The sequence below is a fragment of the Kogia breviceps genome, chromosome 13 (assembly GCF_026419965.1).
Source record: "Kogia breviceps isolate mKogBre1 chromosome 13, mKogBre1 haplotype 1, whole genome shotgun sequence".
Classification (NCBI taxonomy): Eukaryota; Metazoa; Chordata; class Mammalia; order Artiodactyla; family Physeteridae; genus Kogia; species Kogia breviceps.
Window position 1 is genome coordinate 15,888,035 of NC_081322.1, and position 26,056 is coordinate 15,914,090.

Sequence of the window (26,056 nt, forward strand, 5' to 3'; positions counted from 1 at the left end):
TCTGTAGATTGCTTTAGGTAGTAGTGTCATTTTCACAATGTTGATTCTTCCAACCAAAGAACATGGTATATTTCTCCACCTATTTGTATCATCTTTAATTTCTTTCATCAGTGTCTTATAGTTTTCTGCATACAAGTCTTTTGTCTCCTTAGGTAGGTTTATTCCTAAATATTTTATTCTTTTTGTTGCAATGGTAAATGGGAGTGTTTTCTTAATTTCACTCTCATATTTTTCATCATTAGTGTATAAGAATGCCAGAGATTTCTGTGCATTAATTTCGTATCCTGCTACTTTACTGAATTCATTGATTAGCTCTAGTAGTTTTCTGGTAGCATCCTTAGTATTCTCTATGTATAGTATCATGTCATCTGCAAACAGTGACAGCTTTACTTCTTTTCCTATTTGGATTCCTTTTATTTCTTTTTTTCTCTGATTACTGTGGCAAGAACTTCCAAAACTAGGTTGAATAAGAGTGGTGAACGTGGGCAACCTTGTCTTGTTCCTGATCTTAGTAGAAATGGTTTCAGCTTTTCACCATTGAGAACAATGCTGCCTGGGGTTTGTCATATATGGCCTTCATTATGTTGAGGAAAGTTCCCTCTATGCCTACTTTCTTCAGGGTTTTTATCATAAACAGGTGTTGAATGTTGTCAAAATATTTCTCTGCATCTATTGAGATGATCATATGGTATTTCTCCTCCATTTTGTTGATATGATGTATCACATTGATTGATTTGCCTATATTGAAGAATCCTTGCATTCCTGGAATAAACCCCACTTGATCATGGTGTATGATCCTTTTAATGTGCTGTTGGATTTTGTTTGCTAGTTTTTTGTTGAGGATTTTTGCATCTATGTTCATCAGTGATATTGGCCTATACTATTCTTTCTTTGTGACGTGTTTGTCTGGTTTTGGTATCACGGTGATGGTGGCCTCATAGAATGAGTTTGGGAGTGTTCCTCCCTCTGCTATCTTTTGAAAGAGTTTGAGAAGGAGAGGTGTTAGCTCTTCTCTAAATGTTTGATAGAATTAGCCTGTGAAGCCATCTGGTCCTGGGCTTTTGTTTGTTGGAAGATTTTGAATCACAGTTTCAATTTCAGTGCTTGTGATTGGTCTGTTCATATTTTCTATTTCTTCCTGGTTCAGTCTTGGCAGGTTGTGCATTTCTAAGAATTTGTCCATTTCTTCCAGGTTGTCCATTTTATTGGCATAGAGTTGCTTGTAGTAATCTCTAATAATCTTTTATATTTCTGCAGAGTCAGTTGTTATATCTCCTTTTTCATTTCTAATTCTATTGATTTGAGTCTTCTCCCTTTTTTTCTTGATGAGTCTGGCTAATGGTTTATCAATTTTATTTATCTTCTCAAAGAACCAGCTTTTACTTTTATTGATCTTTGCTATTGTTTCCTTCATTTCTTTTTCATTTATTTCTGATCTGATCTTTATGATTTCTTTGCTTCTGCTAAATTTGGGTTTTTTTTTTTTGTTCTTCCTTCTCTAATTGCTTTAGGTGCAAAGTTAGGTTGTTTATTCAAGATGCTTCCTGTTTTTTAAGGTATGACTGTATTGCTATAAACTTCCCTCTTAGAACTGCTTTTGCTGTATCCCATAGGTTTTGGGTCGTCATGTCTCCATTGTCATTTGTTTCTAAGTATTTCTTTATTTCCTCTTTGATTTCTTCAGTGATCACTTCGTTATTAAGTAGTGTATTGTTTAGCCTCCGTGTGTTTGTATTTTTTACAGATCTTTTCCTGTAATTGATATCTAGTCTCATAGCCTTGTGGTTGGAAAAGATACTTGATATGATTTCAATTTTCTTACATTTGCCAAGGCTAGATTTGTGACCCAATATATGATCTATCCTGGAGAATGTTCCATGAACACTTGAGAAAAATGTGTATTCTGTTGTTTTTGGATGGAATGTCCTATAAATATCAAGTAAGTCCATCTTGTGTAATGTATCATTTAAAGCTTGTGTTTCCTTATTTATTTTCATTTTGGATGATCTGTCCATTGGTGAAAGTGGGGTGTTAAAGTCCCCTACTATGATTGTGTTACTGTCAATTTCCCCTTTTATGGTTGTTAGTATTTGCCTTATATATTGATGTGCTCCTATGTTGGGTGCATAAATATTTACAATTGTTATATCTTCTTCTTGGATCGATCCCTTGATCATTATTTAGTGTCCTTCTTTGTCTCTTGTAATAGTTTTTATTTTAAAGTCTATTTTGTCTGATATGAGAATTGCTACTCCAGCTTTCTTCTGATTTCCATTTGCATGGAATATCTTTTTCCATCCCCTCACTTTCAGTCTGTATGTGTCCCTAGGTCTGAAGTGGGTCTCTTGTAGACAGCATATATATGGGTCTTGTTTTTGTATCCATTCAGCCAGTCTGTATCTTTTGGTGGGAGCATTTAATCCATTTACATTTAAGGTAATTATCGATATGTATCTTCCTATTACCATTTACTTAATTGTTTCGGTTTGTTCTTGTAGGCCTTTTCCTTCTCTTGTGTTTCTTGCCTAGAGAAGTTCCTTTAGCATTTGTTGTAAAGCTGGTTTGGTGGTGCTGAACTCTCTCAGCTTTCCTTTGTCGGTAAAGGTTTTAATTTCTCCATCAAATCTGAATGAGATCCTTGCTGGGTAGAGTAATCTTGGTTGTAGGTTTTTTTCCTTCATCACTTTAAGTACGCCCTGCCACTCCCTTCTGGCTTGTAGAGTTTCTGCTGAAAGATCAGATGTTAGCCTTATGGGGATTCCCTTGTGTGTTATTTGTTGTTTTTCCCTTGCTGCTTTTAATATGTTTTCTTTGTATTTAATTTTTCACAGTTTGATTATTATGTGTCTTGGCTTGTTTATTCTTGGGTTTATCCTGTATGGGACTCTCTGTGCTTCCTGGACTTGATTGACTATTCCCTTTCCTATATTAGGGAAGTTTTCAACTATAATCTCTTCAAATATTTTCTCAGTCCCTTTCTTTTTCTCTTCTTCCTCTGGGACCCCTATAATTAGAATGTTGGTGCATTTAATGTTGTCCTAGAGGTCTCTGAGACTGTCCTCAGTTCTTTTCATTCTTTTTTCTTTATTCTGCTCTGCAGTAGTTATTTCCACTATTTTATCTTCCAGGTCACTTATCCGTCCTTCTGCCTCAGTTATTCTGCTATTGATCCCATCTAGAGAATTTTTCATGTCATTTATTGTGTTGCTCATCGTTGCTTGCTTCTCTTTATTTCTTCTAGGTCCTTGTTAACTGTTTCTTGCAATTTGTCTATTCTATTTCCAAGATTTTGAATCATCTTTACTATCATTATTCTGATTTTTTTTTCAGGTAGACTGCCTATTACCTCTTCATTTGTTAGGTCTGGTGTGTTTTTATCTTGCTCCTTCATCTGCTGTGTGTTTTTCTCTCTTCTCATTTTGCTTATTTTACTGTGTTTGGGGTCTCCTTTTTGCAGGCTTCAGGTTTGTAGTTCTCGCTGTTTTTGGTGGCTGTCCCCAGTGGCTGAGGTTGGTTCAGTGGGTTGAGTAGGTTTCCTGGTTGGGGAGACTAGTGCCTCTGTTCTGGTGGATGAGGCTGGATCTTGTTTTTCTGGTGGGCAGGTCCACATCTGGTGGTGTGCTTGGGAATGTTGGTAGCCTTATTATGATTTTAGGCAGCCTCTCTGCTAATGGATGGGGCTGTAGACCTGTCTTGCTCTTTGTTGGGCATAGGGTGTCCAGGACTCTTCGTTGCTGGTCCTTGAGTGAAGCTGCGTCTTGGTGTTGAGATGGAGATCTCTGGGAGATTTTCTCCATTTGATATTGCGTGCTTTTGGGAGGTCTCTTGTGGACCAGTGTCCTGAGGTTGGTTCTCCCACCTCAGAGACATAGCCTTGACACCTGGCTGGAGTGCCAAGAGCCTTTAATCCACACGGCTCAAAATAAAATGGAGAAAAAATAGAAAGGAAAGAACAGAAGGAAGGAAGGAAGGAGGGAGGGAGGAAAGGAAGGAAGGAAGAAAGGAAGGGAGGAAGGAAGAAAGGAAAGAAGGAAGGAAGGAAGGAGGAAAGGAGGGAAGTAGGGAAGAAAGGAGGGAAGAAAGGAAGAAAGAAAGGGAGAAGACAAAATAAAGTAAGATAAAATATAGTTATTAAAATAAAAAATAATTATTAAGAAGAAAAATTTCTATTAAAAAGAAAAAAGAGTCGGTCTAACCCTAGGAAAAATGGTGAAAACAAAGCTATACAGACAAATTCTCACACAGAAGCATACACATACACACTCACAAAAAGATAAAAGGGGAAAATAATAGTATATCTTGCTCCCAAAGTCCACCTCCTCAACTTGGGATATTTTGCTGTCTATTCAGGTTTTCCACAGATGCAGGGCACTTCAAGTTGACTGTGGAGCTTTAATCCGCTGCTTTTGAGGCTGCTGGGAGAGACCTCCCCCTCTCCTCTTTGTTCGCACAGCTCCTGGGGTTCAGCTTTGGGCTTGGCCCCTCCTCTGTGCATAGGTCGCCTGAGGGCGTCTGCCCTTCGCTCAGACAGGACGGGGTTAAAGGAACAGCTGATTCGGTGGCTCTGGCACAGGCTGGGGGGAGGGAGGGGCACAGATGCGGGGCACACCCGTGGCAGCAGAGGCCGGCGTGACGCTGCACCGGCCGAGGCGCACAGCACGTTCTCCCAGGGAAGCTGTCCCTGGATCCCGGGCCCCCGGCAGTGGCGGGCTGCACAGGCTCCTGGGAGGGGCGGTGTGGAGAGTGACCTGTGCTCGCACACAGGCCTCTTGGTGGTGGCGGCAGCAACCCTAGCGTCCCATACCCGTCTCTGTTGTCTGCGCAGACAGCCGTGGCTCGTGCCCGTTTCTGGAGCTCCTTTACGAGGTTCCCTTAATCCTCTCTCCTCGCGCCCCAGGAAGCAAAGAGGCAAAGAAAAAGTCTCCTGTCTCTTTGGCAGCTCCGCGCCCATTTCTGGAGCTCCTTTATGGAGTGCGCTTAATCCCCTCTCCTCGAGCACCAGGAATCAAAGAGGGAAGAAAATGTCTCTTGCCTCTTAGGCAGCTCCAGATTTCAACCGGACTCCCTCCCGGCCAGCCGTGGTGCGCTAACCCCTTCAGGCTGTTTTCACTCTGCCAACTCCAGACCTTTCCCTGGGATCTGACTGAAGCCCGAGGCTCAGCTCCCAGCCCCCGCCCACCCGGGCCTGTGAGCAGACAAGCCTCTCTGGCTGGTGAGTGCCGGTCGGCACCGATCCTCTGCGGGAATCTCTCCGTTTTGCCCTCCGCACCCCTTGGCTGCGCTCTCCTCCGCCGCTCTGAAGCTTCCCCCCTCCGCCACCCGCAGTCTTCACCCACAAAGGGGCTTCTGGTGTGTGGGAACCTTTCCTCCTTCACGGCTCCCTCCCACTGGTGCAGGTCCCGTCCCTATTCTTTGTCTCTGTTTTTTCTTTTTTCTTTTGCCGTACCCAGGTACGTGGGGAGTTTCTTGCCTTTTGGGAGGTCTGAGGTCTTCTGCCAGGGTTCGGTGGGTGTTCTATAGAAGTTCCACATGTAGATCCCTTGTAAAGCTGCTGTTGTGGCCAGACCAGTGGACCATGGCTTGGTTGTGTGCTGAGTCGCCTGTCAGTGCAAACGTAGTGCTGGTCAGTTTCAGCTCCTCCAGCCGGAAGCGAGTGGCTTTGTCCGGGTCCCGCTCCAGAGTCCCAGGCTCCTGCTGCCCTCTGTCCCTTAGCACTCCCCAGGGGCGCCTTCTTGTGCCCTCTCCCCGTTCCGCCTTCTCTTGATCCTCTCCACTCTGTCTCCTCCGGCCAGAGCGTGGAGCAATCGCCACCGACGCCCCAGTGCCCTGGGTCTGCTCCAGGGACAGCGTTCTGTCTCCAGGGGCCACTGCCAACTTGCTGATTTTATCAATTGATGGTGAAATGGAAAATCACTATAATATCTGAACAGAGCAATTTTGCAATATTTATCAATACTATAAACATATACTTCTTGACCTAACTCCCACCACGTGTGTCTCATCCACATGATGAGTAATATAGGTGCAAGATTATGCATGACATCACTGGCTCTTTGAGCAAAAGAGTAAACACAGATGTAGAAATGACTGTGGAATACTCCCAGTACTGATTTGACAATCTATGAGATATATGATAAAGGGAAAAGAAAGGAAGGCATGCAATAATGTAGAATTGTATATGTAATAGGCTACCTTTTGATTCTTTATATTCTACTTGGGATCATCTCTCTTGAAGCCGTTTGTTTTAATGTTCTTTGTCTTGATGTACTGAAATTTCACTATATTGAAATTTTTGAGGATTATATTCTTCTTAAAACAATGAAATATCATTGAAATATGATATTAGTTTCAGGTGTACAACATAATGGTTCTATATTTGTATATATTGTGAAATGATCACCATGGAAAGTTTAGTTAACATTCATCACAACACAGTTACACTTTTTTCTTGTGATGAGATATTTTAAGATTTACTCTTAACAATTTTCAAATGTACAGTACAGTACCATAAATTATAGTAACCAGGTACATTACATCCCCAGGACTTACTTATTTTACAGCTGGAAATTTATACCTTTTGACCACTATGCCCCATTTCACCCATACCCCACCTCCCATTTCTGCAATCACAAATCTGGTTTCTTTTTATTTTTCGAGTTTTTTCTTTTAGATTCCACATATAAGTGAGATTATACTGTATTTGTCTGACTTATTTTACTTAGCATAATGCCCTTGAGGTCCATTCATGATGTTGCAAATGGCAAGATTCCACTTTTTTATGTCTGAACAATATTTTTATATATTTATATATATACATAATCCCATTTTATTTATATATATATGTATATATACATATATATATATATATATATATATATATATATATATATATATATAAAATCTGCCACACCTTCTTTATCCATTCATCCACTGATGGACACTTAGGTAGCTTCCATGTCTTGTCTGTTGTAAATAATGCTGCAGTGAACATGGGGTGCAGATACCTTTCTGAGTTAGTGTTTTCGTTTCCTTTGAATAAAAACCCAGAAGTAGAATTGCTAGATCATATGGTAATTCTATTTTTTATTTTCTTTGAGGAAACTCCATACTGTTTTTCATAGTGGCTGCACCAATTTACATTCCCATGATTGTATTGCTGTTCATATCTTGTTCATATCTTTTGATAAATCCTTTTATTTGGAAACATGTCTTTCAATTTTTAGGTAGTCTTTGTATTATGTCACTAAGAATTATTTTTTTCTCTTTTATTTTTCTGTACCCCAAGTCCAAAATTTTGATATTGCATCTTCTAAATTGATTCTTTCATTTTCTCATAATCTCTTATTTATTTTCCATTGTTTTATTTTGTTTATTTTGTACTGTATTCACCATTTAATATCTCAAAACTAGTGTTGAATTTTTGTTTTATTATATTTGTAATTGTCTAGAGAATTTTCTGTTGTCTAAATTGTACATTTTCATGATATTCTGTTTTTTTATATAAATAAAATAAATTTTCTTATGTCTATAATACTGTTATAGCTTTGATTTGTTTTAATTTTCTTCTGTTCCATTCAGTACCTCAATTTTCTGTAAGTTGAACAATGTTTTGTTCTTTCTCACTTGGAGTCTTTCTGGCAAATTCAGGTGACTCTATTTAGAGGCGAAGACTTAAAAAGTTTCCCTTTCTCCAAAGAATAAACCTTGAAAATTATTTATTTGCGGGCCTGGGATAGGTGAGTGAAGAGTCAGTATAATATCCGAATTTGTGATTTGGGAGAGAAGCTGTGCTACTAATCTCCTTGTTTCCAGAACCCACCTCAGTACCACATTCTTGGATATCTTTAAGTTCTGAGCATCTCAAGATTGTCTAGATAAATGACTTTGTTTTTCATAAACATGCCTTCTAATTAGACTTTTGTGTTTTTTCTGTTCCCATTCTGCTAATTTAGTCCCCACGCCTCCACCATCTTTACAGCTTCTCAAAGTTTGTTTCCTCCCCTCTAGCTCTCTTACTGCATTAAAGTTTTGTTTTATTTTATTAATTAATTTATTTATTTTGTTACCTCCTTTTAGAAGTCTGGGGAGGAGGAGGCAAAAATATATCAGTTAAATCCAAATGTTTAATCAGATATATCATTATGCAAAGCTTTGTAAATTGTACAATTTACATGAAATAGATGCATACCTAGAAAAATACTAGTTGGTAAACTGATTCAATAATAAGTATAAAATCTGAATAATCCTACAAGCTCTAAAGAAATTGAATAAAATAGATTTAAAAAATCTTTTCACAATGAAGAATACTCAAAAAATAGGGTCTTATATCCAAGTTCTCCCAAATATTGAATAAACAGTTAAATGTAATACTATTTTCTTCAGAAAATAAAGGAATTCATTTTACCAGGCTGATATAACCATATTATAGTTATTTTCTCTCAGCATGCTGAAGATATGATTTTTATTGACATCATTAATTGACTTCTCTTTCTTGTGCCTGATCTGCTGATAATCCTATCCATTGATTATTTTATTACTAATATAGTAATAATATTTTATAATCTTAAGAATACAAGCAGTCAAGTTACACTGGTAAAGCTAAAAATAATTTGAAACATTCTGCATGGCTTCCTAGTTTCTTCCTTTTATTCCCAGAGCGATAGGTGAGATTTCTAAATGAGGTCTGCACACAGCAGGGCAATTTCAGCTTGTGAACCCTCTCTATTTATAATTCAGCTGTACTTTGCATAATTTAGATGATATTTTGCAAGAAGTCATGTCTCACGTATCATAGGTTTGTAAATTACAAACAATTCTAAAATAGGGCTATCAGCTAGAGGGTTTTGTGGATAAATACTATCACCCTAAGAAATATTGTAGTCTCCTTTATAGGAGGTTTAGTTATATGCACAAGGAAATTGTATCAGGTCTCCCATGTTCTTTCATTACCTGGAAATGTTACATCCACTAATGAAAGATAAGACGTGTTCAGCTCGACTAAATTAACTCCTTTCTCCCCACAATTCTAGTATTTCCATTTGGGTTTTTGCTTTTTTTCAGTTTCCAAATCTCTCATTCCATAATTCCCAATCTGTTTACCAGTTATATTCATCTTTTCCTATAGATACTTCAACACATTTACCACAGATATTGTACAGTCTTAGTATATTTCTAAGCCTGGGTTATCTGTGTGTCTGCTTTTATATGTCACATTATTTTGCTTTTTAGCAGTTTCATTCTTTATTATGTCACAGCTGTTATATTTAACATCAGAGCATTAAGTAGCTGCATTATAAATGTATATGTATAAATGTGTTTATGTATGTCTATACCTACGTATACACACAGACACACACAGATACACACACACACACACACACACACACACTCACATTCCCTGACATTTTTCCCTCTTGTCAGGAACCTAGGAAGAGGTACAGACCATTTTTCTATTATAAGTATTTTAGGGAATTTTTCCAAATTTCTTTTGAAATTGTTCCTTATACAACTACAATAGATAAAGAGCAAACTTTTTTTGTGTAAAATGTATTGTTTATCATTATTACATTACTTTTATAAATATCAATTGGAAGTTTATTTGGCATTTGATTGTTTTTTAAAATGCATGGCCTGGAAACTGTGTCTTATTCTGTTGCTGTATTTCTTAGTTCATTTTTTAAATGAGAGGGTTGGGCCTTATTCTGATTTATGTCTCTTTCAAATCTAATATTCCACAAACGTAGAAGCTTATTTTGTGTAGGTGTTGTCAAATTGCATTTATCAAGTAATGTGACAACTGCCTTTAATAATTCAGTGTGAATTCAAGTGCGTGAAAGGTTATTTAATGTTTCATCTCTTTGTTTGTAAGGATCAGAAGGTGAAAATCGTGAAGTGGTTACTGGTGGCTACTTCTTTCTCACTTGCAGCTGCACAGAAGGTGCTGTCAGTCTGAACCGATCCGAAGCCCTTGGTCATGTGTGTTGGTTCCTATGTGAAGGAACAAGGAAGGTGATGTACATTTCTGTAGTAGCTTCTTATTGCCTCTTTAACTCATAATTGACTGATATAATTTGAAAAATGCTAGAAATATGAAGGTTGCAAATTCAATGTTCGAGATGTGCATAGCTTAAATATAACTTCATAAACAAATTCTGAACAATGTATTTGGACATACTTTTACTTATTATATTTATAATATAGAGAGGTAGTAAAGAGTTTTAAGAATCACTTTATTCCTAGTCTTCTGTATTCTATTTATGTTATAACTTACAGATTGATTTAAAGCCAGTCAAACAAACATGTGATAATGCCACTTTTTTGTTTAAAGATTGTAAACAGATACCCTTGTCTTTGGAATGTAGTTAAATCTCTGGAAGATTTTTAGTCTCTGGTCAGACTTACCACTAACAACTGTGGGACTTAAGGCAAAGATACAAAGAATGGCCCTCTTTTTCCCAATCTTACCTCTACCGTGTACAAAATAGATATTTCCAAACAACACAAAAGGAGACAAAAATTTTAAAATTTTAATTTTAAGTAGATAAGGAACTTCTTGTCAAAATGATTAAGGAGTTTTCCAAAAAGTTTAGAGAGTTAACCTAATATTTGTAACCTCTCTTGTCTGGACACAACCTAATTTGGTTATTTTATATAAACAAAAATCAAATTTTAATTTTCTGTTTAGTGTATCAGTCATACAAAATTTTCAGTAAAGATTTGTAAGCTCTTTTCATTATGCATAAACCCATTAATATTGAGCCAACTTTATAAAAATAATGCAAATCTTTTTGTACATAAAATACAATGATCTAGAAAGGCATTACAAATATAGGCAAACAGACTTCAAACTCTTCAGAACTTTTAATTTCATGTATGCCCTCAAATATATTTTTCATTATGTTTTTAAAATTCATGAACATATGTATTAAGCTTAATATACTTTTTCACATATGTATTTAGCTAAGTACAGATACACAACTATGCACATAGATGATTAAGTTTTTATCTTTAAGAAACATTTGGGGCTTCCCTGGTGGCGCCGTGGTTGAGAGTCCGCCTGCCGATGCAGGGGACACGGGTTCGTGCCCCAGTCCGGGAAGATCCCACGTGCCGCGGAGCAGCTGGACCCGTGAGCCATGGTCACTGAGCCTGCGCGTCCGGAGCCTGTGCTCTGCAAAGGGAGAGGCCACAACAGTGAGAGGCCCGCGTACCGCAAAAAAAAAGAAAAAAAAAAAGAAACATTTGACTTTATCAGCATGTTAAAAAACATATATTATATTAATTTAAATAATTAAGTAACCGTTTTAGGAAACAAGCAAATCACATATTATCTTATATACATATTTCTATTTCTCTGTATTCTTTTAAAATAATTACCAACTTTAAATAAAATAATTAACATGTGCTTTTTTAGACTTAATAGTAAACACAGAGCAATCCAATAATTTTTAGCTATATTATTTTTTCATGAGCACACATTTTATATCACTTTATCAACTTTTTTATTAGGCAAAATAAACATAGATATACCTTTATAAACATAAATATACATCACTTAATGACATGTGCGCATTTTAATTTCCATTCTATAAGAAACACGGTAATTTAAAACTATATTTAGAGATCAATATTTGCTTATTTTTCTTCCTTAAAAATTATTAAGGTATCCAAAGATAATTAATTACTTCAATTTAGTATCAGTGTAAGGTCTTCCAAAGATTTGGAAATTGCAATTGACAATATCATGTTAAGTTCTTATAATTTGCAGTATCATCAATAAAACACTCCAGTACATCAGTGTAGTAGAGACAGTGAAAATGAATTAGATTTAACAGTTTAAATTATATTCATTATTAAAATTTCAAAAAATAGATACAATTTCAATTATGTCAAATTCATATTTTTATAATTATAAACAATCTGAGGAAACAAGAATAGAACACTTTTTTAAAAGTTAAATTAAATTGTTCTAATTTGCCTAAGGAGTCTTTTAGTTATTGGGAAATTACATAAGTTTTTTTTAATATAAATAAACCTCTGTGTTCACATATTTAAAAAAAATCAAGACTTCTGAGTTCATGCCAGAACTCTAAGGGCCTAGTGCTCTTTTCATTTAAAAGACTAATTAAATTACCTGCACACACACGTACACTTTTTCTGCTTTGTTAAAATTTCGGCAAAGGGAAAACACAAATATAACACAGTTAAACATTTTCTTCTCCTTGTATTTTTGACTGTGTGAACAATAGTCCTAGAATGTGCATATAATTATAGAAAATTTTTAATGATCAATTAATTTAAATTTTTCCTAAGGAAAATAAAGGAAGAAACAGCAAAAAAGAAGTGAAGGAAAGCTAGCTTCAGACAGATAGACAATCATGTTTGTTAAGCGTTAACTATCTTCAGGACTTCCCTGGTCGTCCAGTGATAAAGAATCTACCTTCCAATGCAGGGGACCTGGATTCAATCTCTGGTCAGGGAACTAAAATCCCACATTCCGTGGGGCAAATAATCCCACACACCACAACTACTGAGTTCGCACACCTCAACAAGAGGTGTGCTGCAAACTACAGAGCCCATGCGCCCTGGAACCCACATGCTACAACTAGAGAGAAGTCCACATGTCGCCATGAAGAGCCCACACCACAACTAAAGATCCTGCATGCCTCAACGAAGATCCTGCATGCTGCAACTAAGACCTGACACATTCCTGTGCATTAAACAGTAATCTCTCTATTAGACATGGGAGACACAGATCCCAAGACCTTTCTCTTTTTGTTCTAATGCATCTGTCAAGTGAACAATCATGTTCATGTCAAAATTCCCCCAGAGTGGCCACTGCTATTGCTGGTTGTCCTTGAGAAATTATAACAATTAGAGAGATGCCCATGACTTACAACAGGAAGGGGGGATTGTTTGTGTTAAGGCCAGAGACACCAGGAGGACCCCAGAAAACATATCAGGCATCTGTGCACTGTCATATCTCCAGAACCTGCCAAGAGAAGCTGGTCCCAGCTCAGGGCCAACAGAAGTGTTCACAAGACTTTGAAAAGGTGACTCAAGGAATATTCTGTTCATGGAATGCAGACTGATGTGACCATCTGAAATCATCACTCATTTATGTCATCTGGATGATGATGTTACAGGACCTAAACATACTCTTACAGATTCCCCAGAGGACGTGATGTTGACAGAGAGAGATTTCATCTCTTTAGATCCAATTGGAATACATAATCAAAAAATTCCTAAAATCTACCTGTATGTACCTATGTTACTGTCGTAGTAGGAGAGAAGAAAATCCAGTGGTCTCAGAGCAGGGTACTGTTTGCCGTCTAGGGTCCTGAGCTTTGATAATGAGGCTATTTTAATTGGATGCTTTCAGAATGTTGTGTTTGTTCACTGTTGACCCTCCAAAAGACCACCAAACAATTCTGTTAAGGGCACAATTAGCAAACACAGAAGGCCCAGCCTACTCACAGAGCAAAACACTTGCAAACTTAGGAATAACTCAGTGTACACCACACATCTCATTGGTCAGTCTTTTACCTCATTTTCTCCAGTACTGTTCCACTAGCTCATGCCAGTACTTAAAAACACACATGTGTATTGTCTCAGCAGAGTTGAGTTCCATCTCTCTCCTATTGCAATGGTCATGAATAGAATCTTTCTTGCCTGTTTAACTTTGTCCAGTGTAATTTTTACTTGATTAATACTTTTCTAAGAATCCAGGTTTCTGCATATATGATAAAGAAAAGTCACTCAGTCCTATCCCTGAACTCTCTTTGCATATCTATTTAGTTAACAAGGGCCAAAAAATGTTAAAATATGTGTCATATATTAGGCCTTAGAGCTTCTCCCCGTTAGGTCCCTTTGCTGAGTTACTTTACTAATATAATGTGGAAATGACAAAATAATTTATAGAAACATACAAGATTTCTATGAAATGATAGCAAATTTAAAGTTGTTTACTTGCATATGAAAAACATATTTCAAAAGTATGTTGTAAATATTATACATGTAGCTTTTATCCAGCAGAAGTTAATTTTTTGTAGTAATATTCTGTAATATATATGCATCAGTAGTAATGAATTTCCAGAAAAAGAAATTCTGGAAGTTTTGTTGTCCCTCTATTCTCCTTGTAAAGGAAAGATCATCCACAGCCTAGATTTAAAATTTTATTATATTTCTCACTTAAATAAAAATTTTTAATATTAGGAATAAAATAAAATATCATTCCATTTTGTGTATTTTTTAATGATGGCATTTTGTACAATGACACAAGTTAATAATTGATTATAATATAATTATTAATTACAAATATCATAATATAATTGCTAATGTAACTTTTATTATATGTAGTATTATGTATAACCACTGAGTTTTCCAGGGTAATTTATATTTGTAGTTATAGGTTTTACTCTAATCATAGGCATACATGAGTAGATCTCAACCTTTTTTTTGCTCATTGAAAATCTGATGAAAGCTGGAAACAGTTCCCTCATGATAGCTTATGCACACACAAGCACACTGTTTTTCATAAAATTTCAGAGGGTTAATGGACTCCTTTTAAGTAGATTCCTTGATTATCTATATTGAAAAACCAAAAAATCTTTCCCCTACATGTCCAAGGTTGATTCAACTCAGTAAGTATCCACTGACATAATTTAATGTCTTATAAGTTTTTCTGAGAGATCTCTTCTTTTCTCTAAATTTAATTATAGAAAACTAAAACTCTAGTAGAAGACTAAGCTATGAATAGGTAAGAAACCCTGCTGAAATACCAAGTTAAATATTTCTTAGGGACAGCAACTACTTAATGATTTTTAGATACAGTAAATAATTGCAGTAAAGAGTTCACCACCATCAGCATATGATGAAAGCATTTAACAAAGCTTTAAATGCAATTTAGGAGTTCATATCACAATTTTTAGACAAAGGATAGTGTGGTTTTTGGTACACAGTTTAAGGAAAACCTATTAGACACATTTTCATTTGGTTCTTTCAGTTTTTCTTAAATCCTAGTAATAAATTATTTTGAAAATAAACTAAAAAGGAAGGCATATAATTATAGGAAACACTAGTTTGTCATAGTCTGAATTCTGCACTATTATTCTTTGTTGTTAAAACATTGTTTTGTCATGATTTTTTTTTGTGTATTAGTGACCTAGATTTCTAATAACTAAAAATACAATGATTCTTTAGTGTATGACATTTTTCTCTCCAGCATAAAATAGCAAATTATGAAGTTTTTTGTGTTTTTCAGTAAAAATCAAAAATAAAATACACACGAAGCCTCACAGATTCTAAGCTTTGAGTGTGATTAGCTTGTAATATCTAATTTTTTTCCTTGTGTTTATTGAATCATCCCGGACTATGTTGAAAACATGCAAACAAACAAACAAAATCTCTGTATTTACCCAGTACCTAGGAAGCATTGCTCTTTTCCATAGTTTTCATGGGCCAAATGGATCTATCTGTATACTCTTGACCAGACCAGGAAACAAGAAAAACAATCAAACAGGAAAGATGGGGCAGCTGCTGCAGGTGGGGCAGTGAGTGTCAGAGCTGCGGTAACAGGCACAAGGTTAGAGTCTGAGTGAAAGGAAGCAGATAACCACACAAAGTGGCTCTCTCCTGAGGGGCCACACTGGACAGTGCGGCCTGGGTCTCGTCTACTTATTTGAAAACCCATATAATTTCCTCTCTACAAGCAGACTGCACATACAGTTTAACAGGACTGTGCATGTTAAAGTACAATAATACTAATACCTCACAAATTAAAAAAATACTTATACCAAGAAATCAAGAAAACATATTGGGGCTTCTCTGGTGGCACAGTGGTTGAGAATCCGCCTGCCGATTCAGGGGACATGGGTTTGAGCCCCGGTCTGGGAAGATCCCACATGCCGCAGAGCGGCTGGGCCCATGCGTCCGGAGCCTGTGCTCCGCAACAGGAGAGGCCACAACAGTGAGAGGCCCACGTACCACCAAAAAAAAAAAAAAAAAAAAAAAAAAAAAAACCATATTGTGTGTATGTGTACAGAACACAAGCCGAATAAGATGAATTAAATTATATCGCTTTTAGAATTAAAACAAATCAACTAAGAAGACTTCCAAGGTAAATGGGATAATGGAAGGAGATAATGGAAAATTTAAATATAAATCCAAATTTTCCAAAACAATCTCTACAAGACAGTACAAACAAGGAGAAAAAACACAACCAATAATTACTGATGTTTATGTATATGTTACTTATGAGTAATTGAAGTTTTAATGCTTTGTATTTGCTAGTTGTGTTGAAAGTGAAGAATTTACATATCATATTTTTATATACTATATTAGAAGAATTGACAAAATTTGAATAAAGTTTACAAGTTACAAAATATTGTATTAAAATCAAAGTTAATTTCTTATCTTTGATAATATTACTGAAGTAATGAAAAAGTATATCCTTGTTTTTATAAGCATACACATTAAAGTAATTGAGGATAAAATGCAATACAATTACAAATTTCAGAAAATAAAATTAATAATATGAATATATATGTATGTACAGCTGTATATAAACATATTACATATATACATATAATGTACACATAGATATATATGGAGAGAGAGAATAATAAAATAGTGTCATTAAATGCTAATATCTGGTGTTTTATATGTAAGAGCTTATTTAACTTTGTAAGCCAATTATAATAATTTTCCTTTAATTTAAGAAACTTTACAGCAAATATACTCTGTATGTAAGAACGATTAGGCACTCAGTGAGGGATAAGGATTTTCTGAAGTACAAACACATAGAGAAAACATGTAAATTCAATTATAATACTTTAGTCATTGATTAAGAGTAAATAGCATTTGAAAAAAACCTCATCTGTCCATGTCAAAGACCTATTCTCCCTCCTAGTGGATTTAGAATTCTTAATTGACTTGAGCTCCAAATAGAAAAATAGAAAAACAGATTCTCATCTAATGCTTACCCAACAGAGACTAGATCTCTATAAATAATTAATTAGTCATTAAAGGATCACACAGCAAAACCAAATTCCTAATTGTGCTGCTACTGATAGGAAATAACTTAATGGAGTTAAAAACAAAAACAAAAACATAAAGAAAACATGAAAATATTCAGAGGAAAATGTTTTTAAAGTTATCAGAGTTCTACTGTGTTTTGAATTCTCTTCTGACAGCTAGGAAAAGATATGCCTGAGTTTAAGCTTTCCATAAGACGTGCACTTCTCTGGTGACAAAGTTTGCCTAATTCTTTCAGGTAAATCTATTGGGTATATCTGTGTAAGATCTCTAAAAATAGTTAAAGTGGTAATTTTTTTAAGAATAGGTATAATTATGACTTCCATGCAAACATAAAATAAAGTGTTAATTTTTTATTTAATTAATTTTTCATAAGGGATGCAATAAAATGTTACAGTCAGTTCAAAGGCACATCTAAATACCTCACTGAAGGAGAAAAAGCTATTTAGTGATAAAGAAAACAGGTTTTCCATGGATCTGGTTCTCAATATAATGCTATCTCCACCATAACAGTTAACATTTTAGCAATGTATATAAAAATTTGACTTAAATAAAAGCTTAAAAAATTTCAACAATTTTATAGTGGATATTGATCTATTTAACTTTTTACAATTTATGTATTACTGTTATAATTTGAGAATGAAATGAATTTGACTGTTGAGAAAAATTTTAATATAAATTAAAAGTGAATTTATTTTATCCTTGCTAAAAGAACACATGAATTTAATACATAGGGAAAATAAGAAATTCAAACTTAGAAATAATTGTAATATTTTAGTATATAATGAACATTTACAAAATTCTTATTTCTTATTTTTATAGATATGTGCAAATGGATGTAGTTGGTTGATTAAAAAATATGATAAGGGATATTGGTGCCTATGTACTTCCACATGGTTTTGCAAAATGTGTCTGGAAAATGCAACTGACTATGAAGAAAATAGGTGTCAACAAGAAGATATTTATGAAGAGGAAATTAATATATCCAGGTATTTTACTCATCATTTCAACAAAGAATATCACCTATTTATCAAAATATTATAATTGTACTGATAAGCCATGATTATTATTTTATTTATATTTATTGTTTATTTATTTATTTATAATTATTATTTTTGTTTAAAATGGTATTCACACATCAAACATATACATATATAGTTATTATATGTTATGTAATGTGTATTATATATTATAAACAACAATAGAACAAAAATGAGGGTGATAAAGAATAGGCTTATATAGAAATAATTTTATCACATTAAAATTACATTAGTATCTGTGGGAGATTAAATCTGTGACAGATTCTGATATGTTAAGATGTACATGATAATCTGCAGAGTAACTATTAAGAAAATAACTAAAACAGTAGAGTAAAATAGCATTACAGGTATTAAAATTTTGCCCTCAAAAATATTTTCTTAATACAAAAGGAAGTGGTGTCAGAGAAATAAAAAGACATAAAATGTCTGCAAAACAAAAAAGGAAATGGCAGACATAATTCCAACTATATCAATAATAACATTACAATCAAGTGGATTAAAAATCCAATAAAAGGGAGAGATTTTTCAGGCAAGATAATTTCTAGATATATACAAGTGTATACTGTCTATAGGAGACATACTCTACATTTAAATGTACAAACAGATTGAAAGTAAAATGTTGAGAAAAGATATATTGTTCAAACAACAACCATAGAAAGCTGGAATTTCTATATTAATATCAAAACAATAGACTCTAAAAGAAAAGATGTTCACTAGAGAAAAGGAACAACATGTTATAATGATAAAAGAGTCAATCCACCAGAATATGTAGCAATTATAAACATATGCACCTAACAATAGAGAACCAAAATGCATGAAATAAAAACTGACTGAATTGAAGGGAGAAATAGCCAATTCAACAAGAATAGCTGAAGACTCCATTTCCACACTTTCAGTGGTGGACACAACACTTGGCAGGAGAACATCAAGTCGACAGAACATCGGAATGACATTATAAATCAAGTAGAATGAGTAAATAAAACACTCCAGTCAACAGCAGCAGAATAACATTATGCTCAAATGCACATGGAACATTTTCCAAGACAGATCATATACTAATACAAGCTGCAATATATTTAAAAATATTGAAATTTTTAAAAAGTATGTTTTCTGACCACCCTGAAATGAGATTAGAAATCAAAAACAATAAACAATTTGATAAATTCACAAAAACATGGAAATTAACACAATCCATATGTCAATTAATCAAAAATAAATCATAATAGAAATAAGAAAATCAACTGAGATTAATTTAAATGAAGACACAACATGTCAAAACCCATGTGATGTAGGCGATGCAGTGTTTAGAATAAAAATCAGAGCTGTAAAAAACAAGGACAGGGCTTCCCTGGTGGCGCAGTGATTGAGAGTCTGCCTGTCGATGCAGGGGACATGGGTTCGTGCCCTGGTCCGGGAAGATCCCACATGCCACGGAGTGGCTAGGCCCATGAGCCATGACTGCTGAGCCTGCATGTCCAGAGCCTTCACTCCACAGCCGGAGAGGCCACATCAGTGAGAGTCCCGCATACCACAAAAATAAAAAAGAAAAAAAAAAGAAACAAAAAAGAAAACAAGGACAATCTGAATCAATATCCTAAACTTCTAATTTAACATGATGGAAAATGTAGAAAGAAAGGAAACCATAAACTGTAGAGTGAAATGAATTAAATAGAATATAGATAAAGAAGAGAGAATATCAACAAAACCAACATCTATCCATTGAAATGATTAACAAAATGAATAATCCTTATCTATACCAAGACAGAGAGAAGAATCAAATTACTAAAATTAAGAATGATAAAGAGAGCATTATTACTGAAATTACAGAAAGAAAAAGGATTATAAGGAAACATAATGAACAGCTGTATATCCAAAAATCTAGGTAACTATGAAGAAATGGAGACATTCCTAGAAAAACATAAACTACTGAAACTGACTTCAGAAGAAACAGAAAATCTGAATAGATTTTTTTAAGTGAAAAGTTTGAATTATTAATTCAATGAACAAACAAAAGATTCACAATAAAAAGTATCCAGGACTAAATAGCTTCACTGGGGAATACTTGAAACATGTAAAGCAGAAATAATAGAAATTATTAACTCTTCTAAAAATAAATGAGGGAACACTTCTCAACTCATTCTATGAGGCCAGTGTTACATTGATAACAAAACCAAAGACATTACAAGAAAGTAAAACTACAAACAAATATGTCTAATGAATCTGAACACAAAAACCCTCAACACAATTGTACACAGGAGATCCAGTAACATATAACAAAGATTATACACCATGACCACGTGGGATTCATCACAGAAGTGCAAAGTTAGTTTAACTTTCTAAAATCAATTAATGTAATATGTCATGTCGATTTAATAAAGGTATAAAAGATGACACATGATAATTTCAATAGATGAAGAGGAAAAAAGGCATTTGACAGAATCCAACACCCCTTCATGATAAAAACAATCAAAAACAAAAAGAAAAAAGAAGATACAATGGAACTTCTTCAAGCTAATAATAAATTTAAAAAGAGAGAGACAAAACATGACTAACTTATTTAATGACAAAATAATGGAAATGAATATTTAAAAACAGATAATACTTTATACCCTCTATTATCAACATGATCAAAAAAAGATTAATAGAAAATACTAGTGTTGGTGAGGATTTGGAGAAATTGGAACCCTTGTATGCTGCTGGTGGTATATAAAATGGTGCATAAAGGTACTTTGAAAAGGGGAGTTATAGATTTCCATAAATCCCAGCAGTTCCATTTCTAGTAGATACTCAAAAAAAAAGAGAAAATATATTTCTATACAAAAACTTCTACATTAAAGTTTGTAAAGTTTTATTCGTAATAGTCAAAAAGTTGAAACAACCCAAATGTTTATCAAATGATGATAAATGGAAAATAAAATGCATTACATTCATGAAATGGAATATTACCCAGCAATAAAAAGTAATGAATTACTAATACATGCCACAACATGAACGAACCTTGAAAACATTATGCTATGGCAAAGAAGTCAGTCACAAACGACACAAGTACAGTTCAATAAATATTCGTTTTATAAAACAATTATTTTTCAGGATATTTTATTTATAAAAAATATCCTTTATTCTTGTTGTATAAATGCATTTTTTTCTGACTGTGTTTTGCTCTGTTTATGGTAATTTTTCTTTTATTTGCAAAATGTATTGCAATTTTTGCAGTTAAAATTACCAATAATTTTATGACTTCTTAACATTGTCCCATAAATTAATACTAAACTAGCGCCTAGCAAAGATGGCAAATGTAAATACTTCATAGCAGTACTTCATATAAAATTAAAATTAATATATAATTCATATATTAATTCCTATATATCAGTCATAATATCTAGAAATTATTGTATATCACCTACTATAATAGCAAAATATATTAAAAAATTTAGAATTAACTAGCCAAAGATGTTCAAGTTATCTATAAAAAACTCTATTACTCTATTAACTTCAGTTAATAAAAGAAAATAATAGATCTTCAGAGTACATTGAAATATAACCCATTGACTTAGATATTAAGCCATAAACTGGCCAAGATACCAATTCTTCCCAAGTTAGTTCACACATTCAGTGCTATATCAAAGCTCTGTATGTTATTTTAGAAACTAATGAACATATTCTAAAAGCTGTATATAAAAATATTATTTTATAAATAGCTAAATCATGTTTGCAAAGGAAGAGTAATGGGGTGGGATTTCATATATCCAGACTAAAAATCCCATGTGGTGCCATTTTAAAAGCCAACAGTGGGCCAACAGAGACCTCTGAGAACAAGGATGCATGTATGGTGTCCTTATATATAAGAAGTTTAGCCATAATTTAATGAAAATACACAGGGCTCTTTAGTACAGGGTAATGGGGAAATGGCCTACTATTAGATCATAGATAAAACTGAAATGCAACTTTATACTTTATTTGGGATTGGATTCTGAATGTGTTCAGAGACCTAAAGTTAAAAGGAAAAAAAAATATGATGTAACTGAAAGAAATGTAGAAAAATATCTCCATGATTTTGAAATGGAGAACTTTTACAACTACACTATTGATACAATGAAGTATCACCTCACACTGGTCAGAATGGCTAGCATCAAAAACTCTGCAAACAATAAATGCTGGAGAGCGTGTGGAGGAATGGGAACCCTTCTACACTGTTGTTGGGAATGTAAATTGGTACAGCCACTATGGAGAACAGTATGGAAGTTCCTTAAAAAACAAAAATAAAACTACCATATGACCCAGCAATCTCACTCCTGGGCATATAGCCAGAGAAAACCATAATTCAAAAAGATCCATGCACACCAGTGTTAATTTCAGCACTATTTACAATAACCAGGACATGAAAGCAACCTAAATGTCCATTAACAGAGGAATGGATAAAGAAGATGTGGAACATATATACAGTGGAATATTACTCAGCCATTAATAAGAACAAAATAATTCCATTTGCAGCAATGTGGATGGACTTAGAGATTGTCATACTGAATGAAGTAAGTCAGACACAGAAAGACAAATATCATATGCTATCTCTTATATGTGGAATCTAAAAAAAGGGTACAAATGAACTTATTTACAAAACAGAAGTAGAGTCATGGATGTAGAAAACAAACTCATGGTTATGAGGGGATGGTAGGGGAAGGATAAATTGGGAGGTTGGGGTTGACATATACACAGTACTATATATAAATAGACAACTAATGAGAACCTGCTGTATAGCAGAGAGAACTCTACTCAATACTCTGCAATGGCCTCTATGGGAAAAGAATAAAAAAAAAAAAAATGGAGTGGATATACATATATATATGTGCAACTGATTCACTTTGCTGTACACCTGAAACTAACACAACATTATAAATCAACTATACGCCAATAAAAATTTTAAAAACAAAATAAATAAAACTAACCTCACAAGGTACAACTTATAAAGCCAAACAATTATAGTACTGTAATAGAAATTAAGGATTTCTTTCAAACAAATGACACTACCATAACAGCAAAATAACAACAATAATAATAATGTTAACAGATGGTTGATCATTCATGCAAAAATATTTTTCTATTGATATATACATTATAAATAGTACAGCTTAAAGTGTATAATGTAAACGAAGTATTTAACACAGGTTTGAGCCTGACCACATATTTGCCCTAAAATGTTCAAAAATATTTTCTGGGAATTTGGAAAAACTTAATGGGGACAAAAAAAATCCCACAGGACTTCCAGATAGTTTTTGCTAAGGGATCATATTATGGGATCATATTATGGGATCATAATTTCAGAAAACCAGGAAAGACTGTGAAGTGTTCATGGCTCCAACGCATGTATGAAGCTTCAAGCTTATGAGCAAGTCACCAATCCCTACTTGTTACCAGACATATAACAAAAGGAAATCAATTCATTCATACACTCATCAAACATTTATTGAACACTCCCTAATTAGAAAACATTGTGCAAAATGTGGATATGAGATCAAATAATGCACCTTCCATAGGTAAATTAATATTCTCCTCAGAACACATCTCATGGTCATTTCATTTCATTTAGAAAGCAAATATCTTTTTAAACTACCAAAATAACTATTATTTTCACTTTCTAAAGACACAAGTAGTTTTTTTTTTTTATAGCACTGAATTTTATGGCTTTCTTTCTGGAAACTTAAATTAAACCTGTTTCTCTACAGTCTATTTAGGAGTTTCACATTGTCCATGTAATGCTAAGTATAACCCAAATCACTATTTTTCAGTCATAAGCAAGAGTCTTATCTCAAAGTGTAAAATCTAAAGGTCCATGATAAAATCAGATATAGTTTCAAGACCTATGTCTGTAGAGTCAGGAGGCTTGTATAAATATATATTTATGTGAATTTGCCACAGAAATATATTTTACTCGTGGTTTAAAAAATTATTTCTGAAACAAGAAGTCTTATGATTATTAATTTCTAAGACTATTGTAATTTCTCTCATGATATCAGTGCCTTTTTATTGAGATATGAATTTCTTGTTTTCTGTTTATTTTTAATTTTTGGTTTAACATGCAAACTTTGCTGCCTCCCAGGAAAAAGTTTTTGTGTTACATTTTACTTTTGGAAAAAGAAAAATACACTGGACTATATATTAAAGTGGCTTATTATTTGTGTGTATGTATGTATCTATGTATGTATTTTTGGTTTTTATTAGTCTTGGTAGCACTAAACCAGGGGTCCACTGGCAGGAACTGAGCTGCACAGCAGGAGGTGAGTGACAGGAGAGTGGGCAGAGCTTCATCTGCCGCTTCCCATCGCTCCCCGTTGCTCACGTTACTGCCTGAACCATTGCTCGTGTTACCGCCTATACCGTTGCTCACATTACCACCTGAAGCATTCCCCCCCGACCCACACCCCGTCCGTGGATAAACTCTCTTCCACGAAACTGGTCACTGGTGCCAAAAAGGTCGGGGACCGCTGCAGTAAACCACGTTTTCTCTAGTGGCTGGATCCTTTTGAGTATTGCATTTACGTGCACTGATATATTTTTTTCCTCTTTATTGTACACTGGAAAATATCACCTTGCTTCCTTAGGCTATATAGTAAAATGATATAGAGATCATTACTTAATTCATCTAAGCAATTCCAAAATATATATCACTGTACTGTCCATATGCATCCCAAAATAAATTATAATAAACTTAATTAAAGGAAGCATTTTTGTATAATTAAGTTTCAACTATAGTATGGGTTGAAACTTAGCTAATGTATACACAATTCTCTGTCAGGTATCTTTACTTTTTTTTTTTTTTTTTCTCTTTTTGGGAGCAAACCAATATGGTGTTAAGCATATACAGTCAAAGTTTGACTATATTATAGCTTCAGGCTCTATGACTTTTCATGCTTTTTTCATATGTCAAATAATAAATATGTTTTTATGCATGTTAGATGATTCTGTGCTACCAGGGCCATATTTTTACTTTAGTCCATAATATCTAGATAGCTTTTTATATGTCTAACCTTTTTTGCATTGCTTTTCAATTATCTACTAAGACTATGAATTTTTTGAAGCTATTTATTCAGAACTTTTAAGATGACCTTCCTCTTGAGCCTCACCCAATTTTAAGATACATTTTATGATTACATAGTAAAACAATATTAATGGAGCATCTGCTGTATAAAAGACATATGGACCACAATCTTAGGACTCAGAGTAATACGTAGAGTAATATATTTAATGTCTTCTATTTCTAGAATATTTTTCTATTAAAAATCTAAATGATGAATAAAATATTAAATCACAATATTTAATAATGAGACCATATTTTCAACATACAGACCTTTACCTAATGTGTTTCTTTGTCCTTTCATGCATATTATTCACTTCTTTCAAATCAGCTTAATTTATTTAATAATAGAGTTATTCCATTAGCTCATTCATGAAGTTTTCCATTAGCTCAATTTATTTTCTCAAAGTAAAAATTCTATGAAATTATAAGAATATTTTAAAATTATAAATAATATATGTGGAGCACTGTAATTTTCTTGACAGTTTTTTACAAAACTGATATACTTGTAACTGAATAGCTTTCAACTTAATAGCAATTTATTTTAGCACTGTGTATCCATGTACACATATATGAGCATATATATACATATTATTAATAATGTTGACAAAATGCTTGACACACTAGTACATGATTAGGTGAAAATGGTGAGTGCTTTAGTAAACTGGAGAAATTTATTTTATGTCAATGATCATTCACAGTAATGATCTTGTGTTCTGGGGACATTTTGGAAATTTCTAGGGTCATTCTAATATTCAGTATAATTGGCTGCAACAACTGGCATTTAGCAGGTGATTGGTGAACACCTGAACAAATAAAGGTGTTCCATGGTTTGTACAATTTCCAAGCATCTCATCATACATTATGTATGTATATAAAACCTTGCAATAAATATCTGAGTCAAGATCTTAAC

At 34.0% G+C, this 26,056-nt stretch overlaps 1 protein-coding gene across 1 annotated transcript in view; it reads left to right on the forward strand.

Annotated features, from left to right (window-relative positions):
* The window catches only part of EYS (eyes shut homolog), a 1,724,957-nt gene that overhangs the window by 132,780 nt on the left and 1,566,121 nt on the right, over nucleotides 1-26,056 (forward strand). The window contains exons 7-8 of the mRNA XM_059083021.1: nucleotides 9,869-10,008; nucleotides 17,857-18,023. Coding sequence (XP_058939004.1) covers nucleotides 9,869-10,008; nucleotides 17,857-18,023 — 307 coding nt within the window. The remainder of the gene's footprint in view (nucleotides 1-9,868; nucleotides 10,009-17,856; nucleotides 18,024-26,056) is intronic.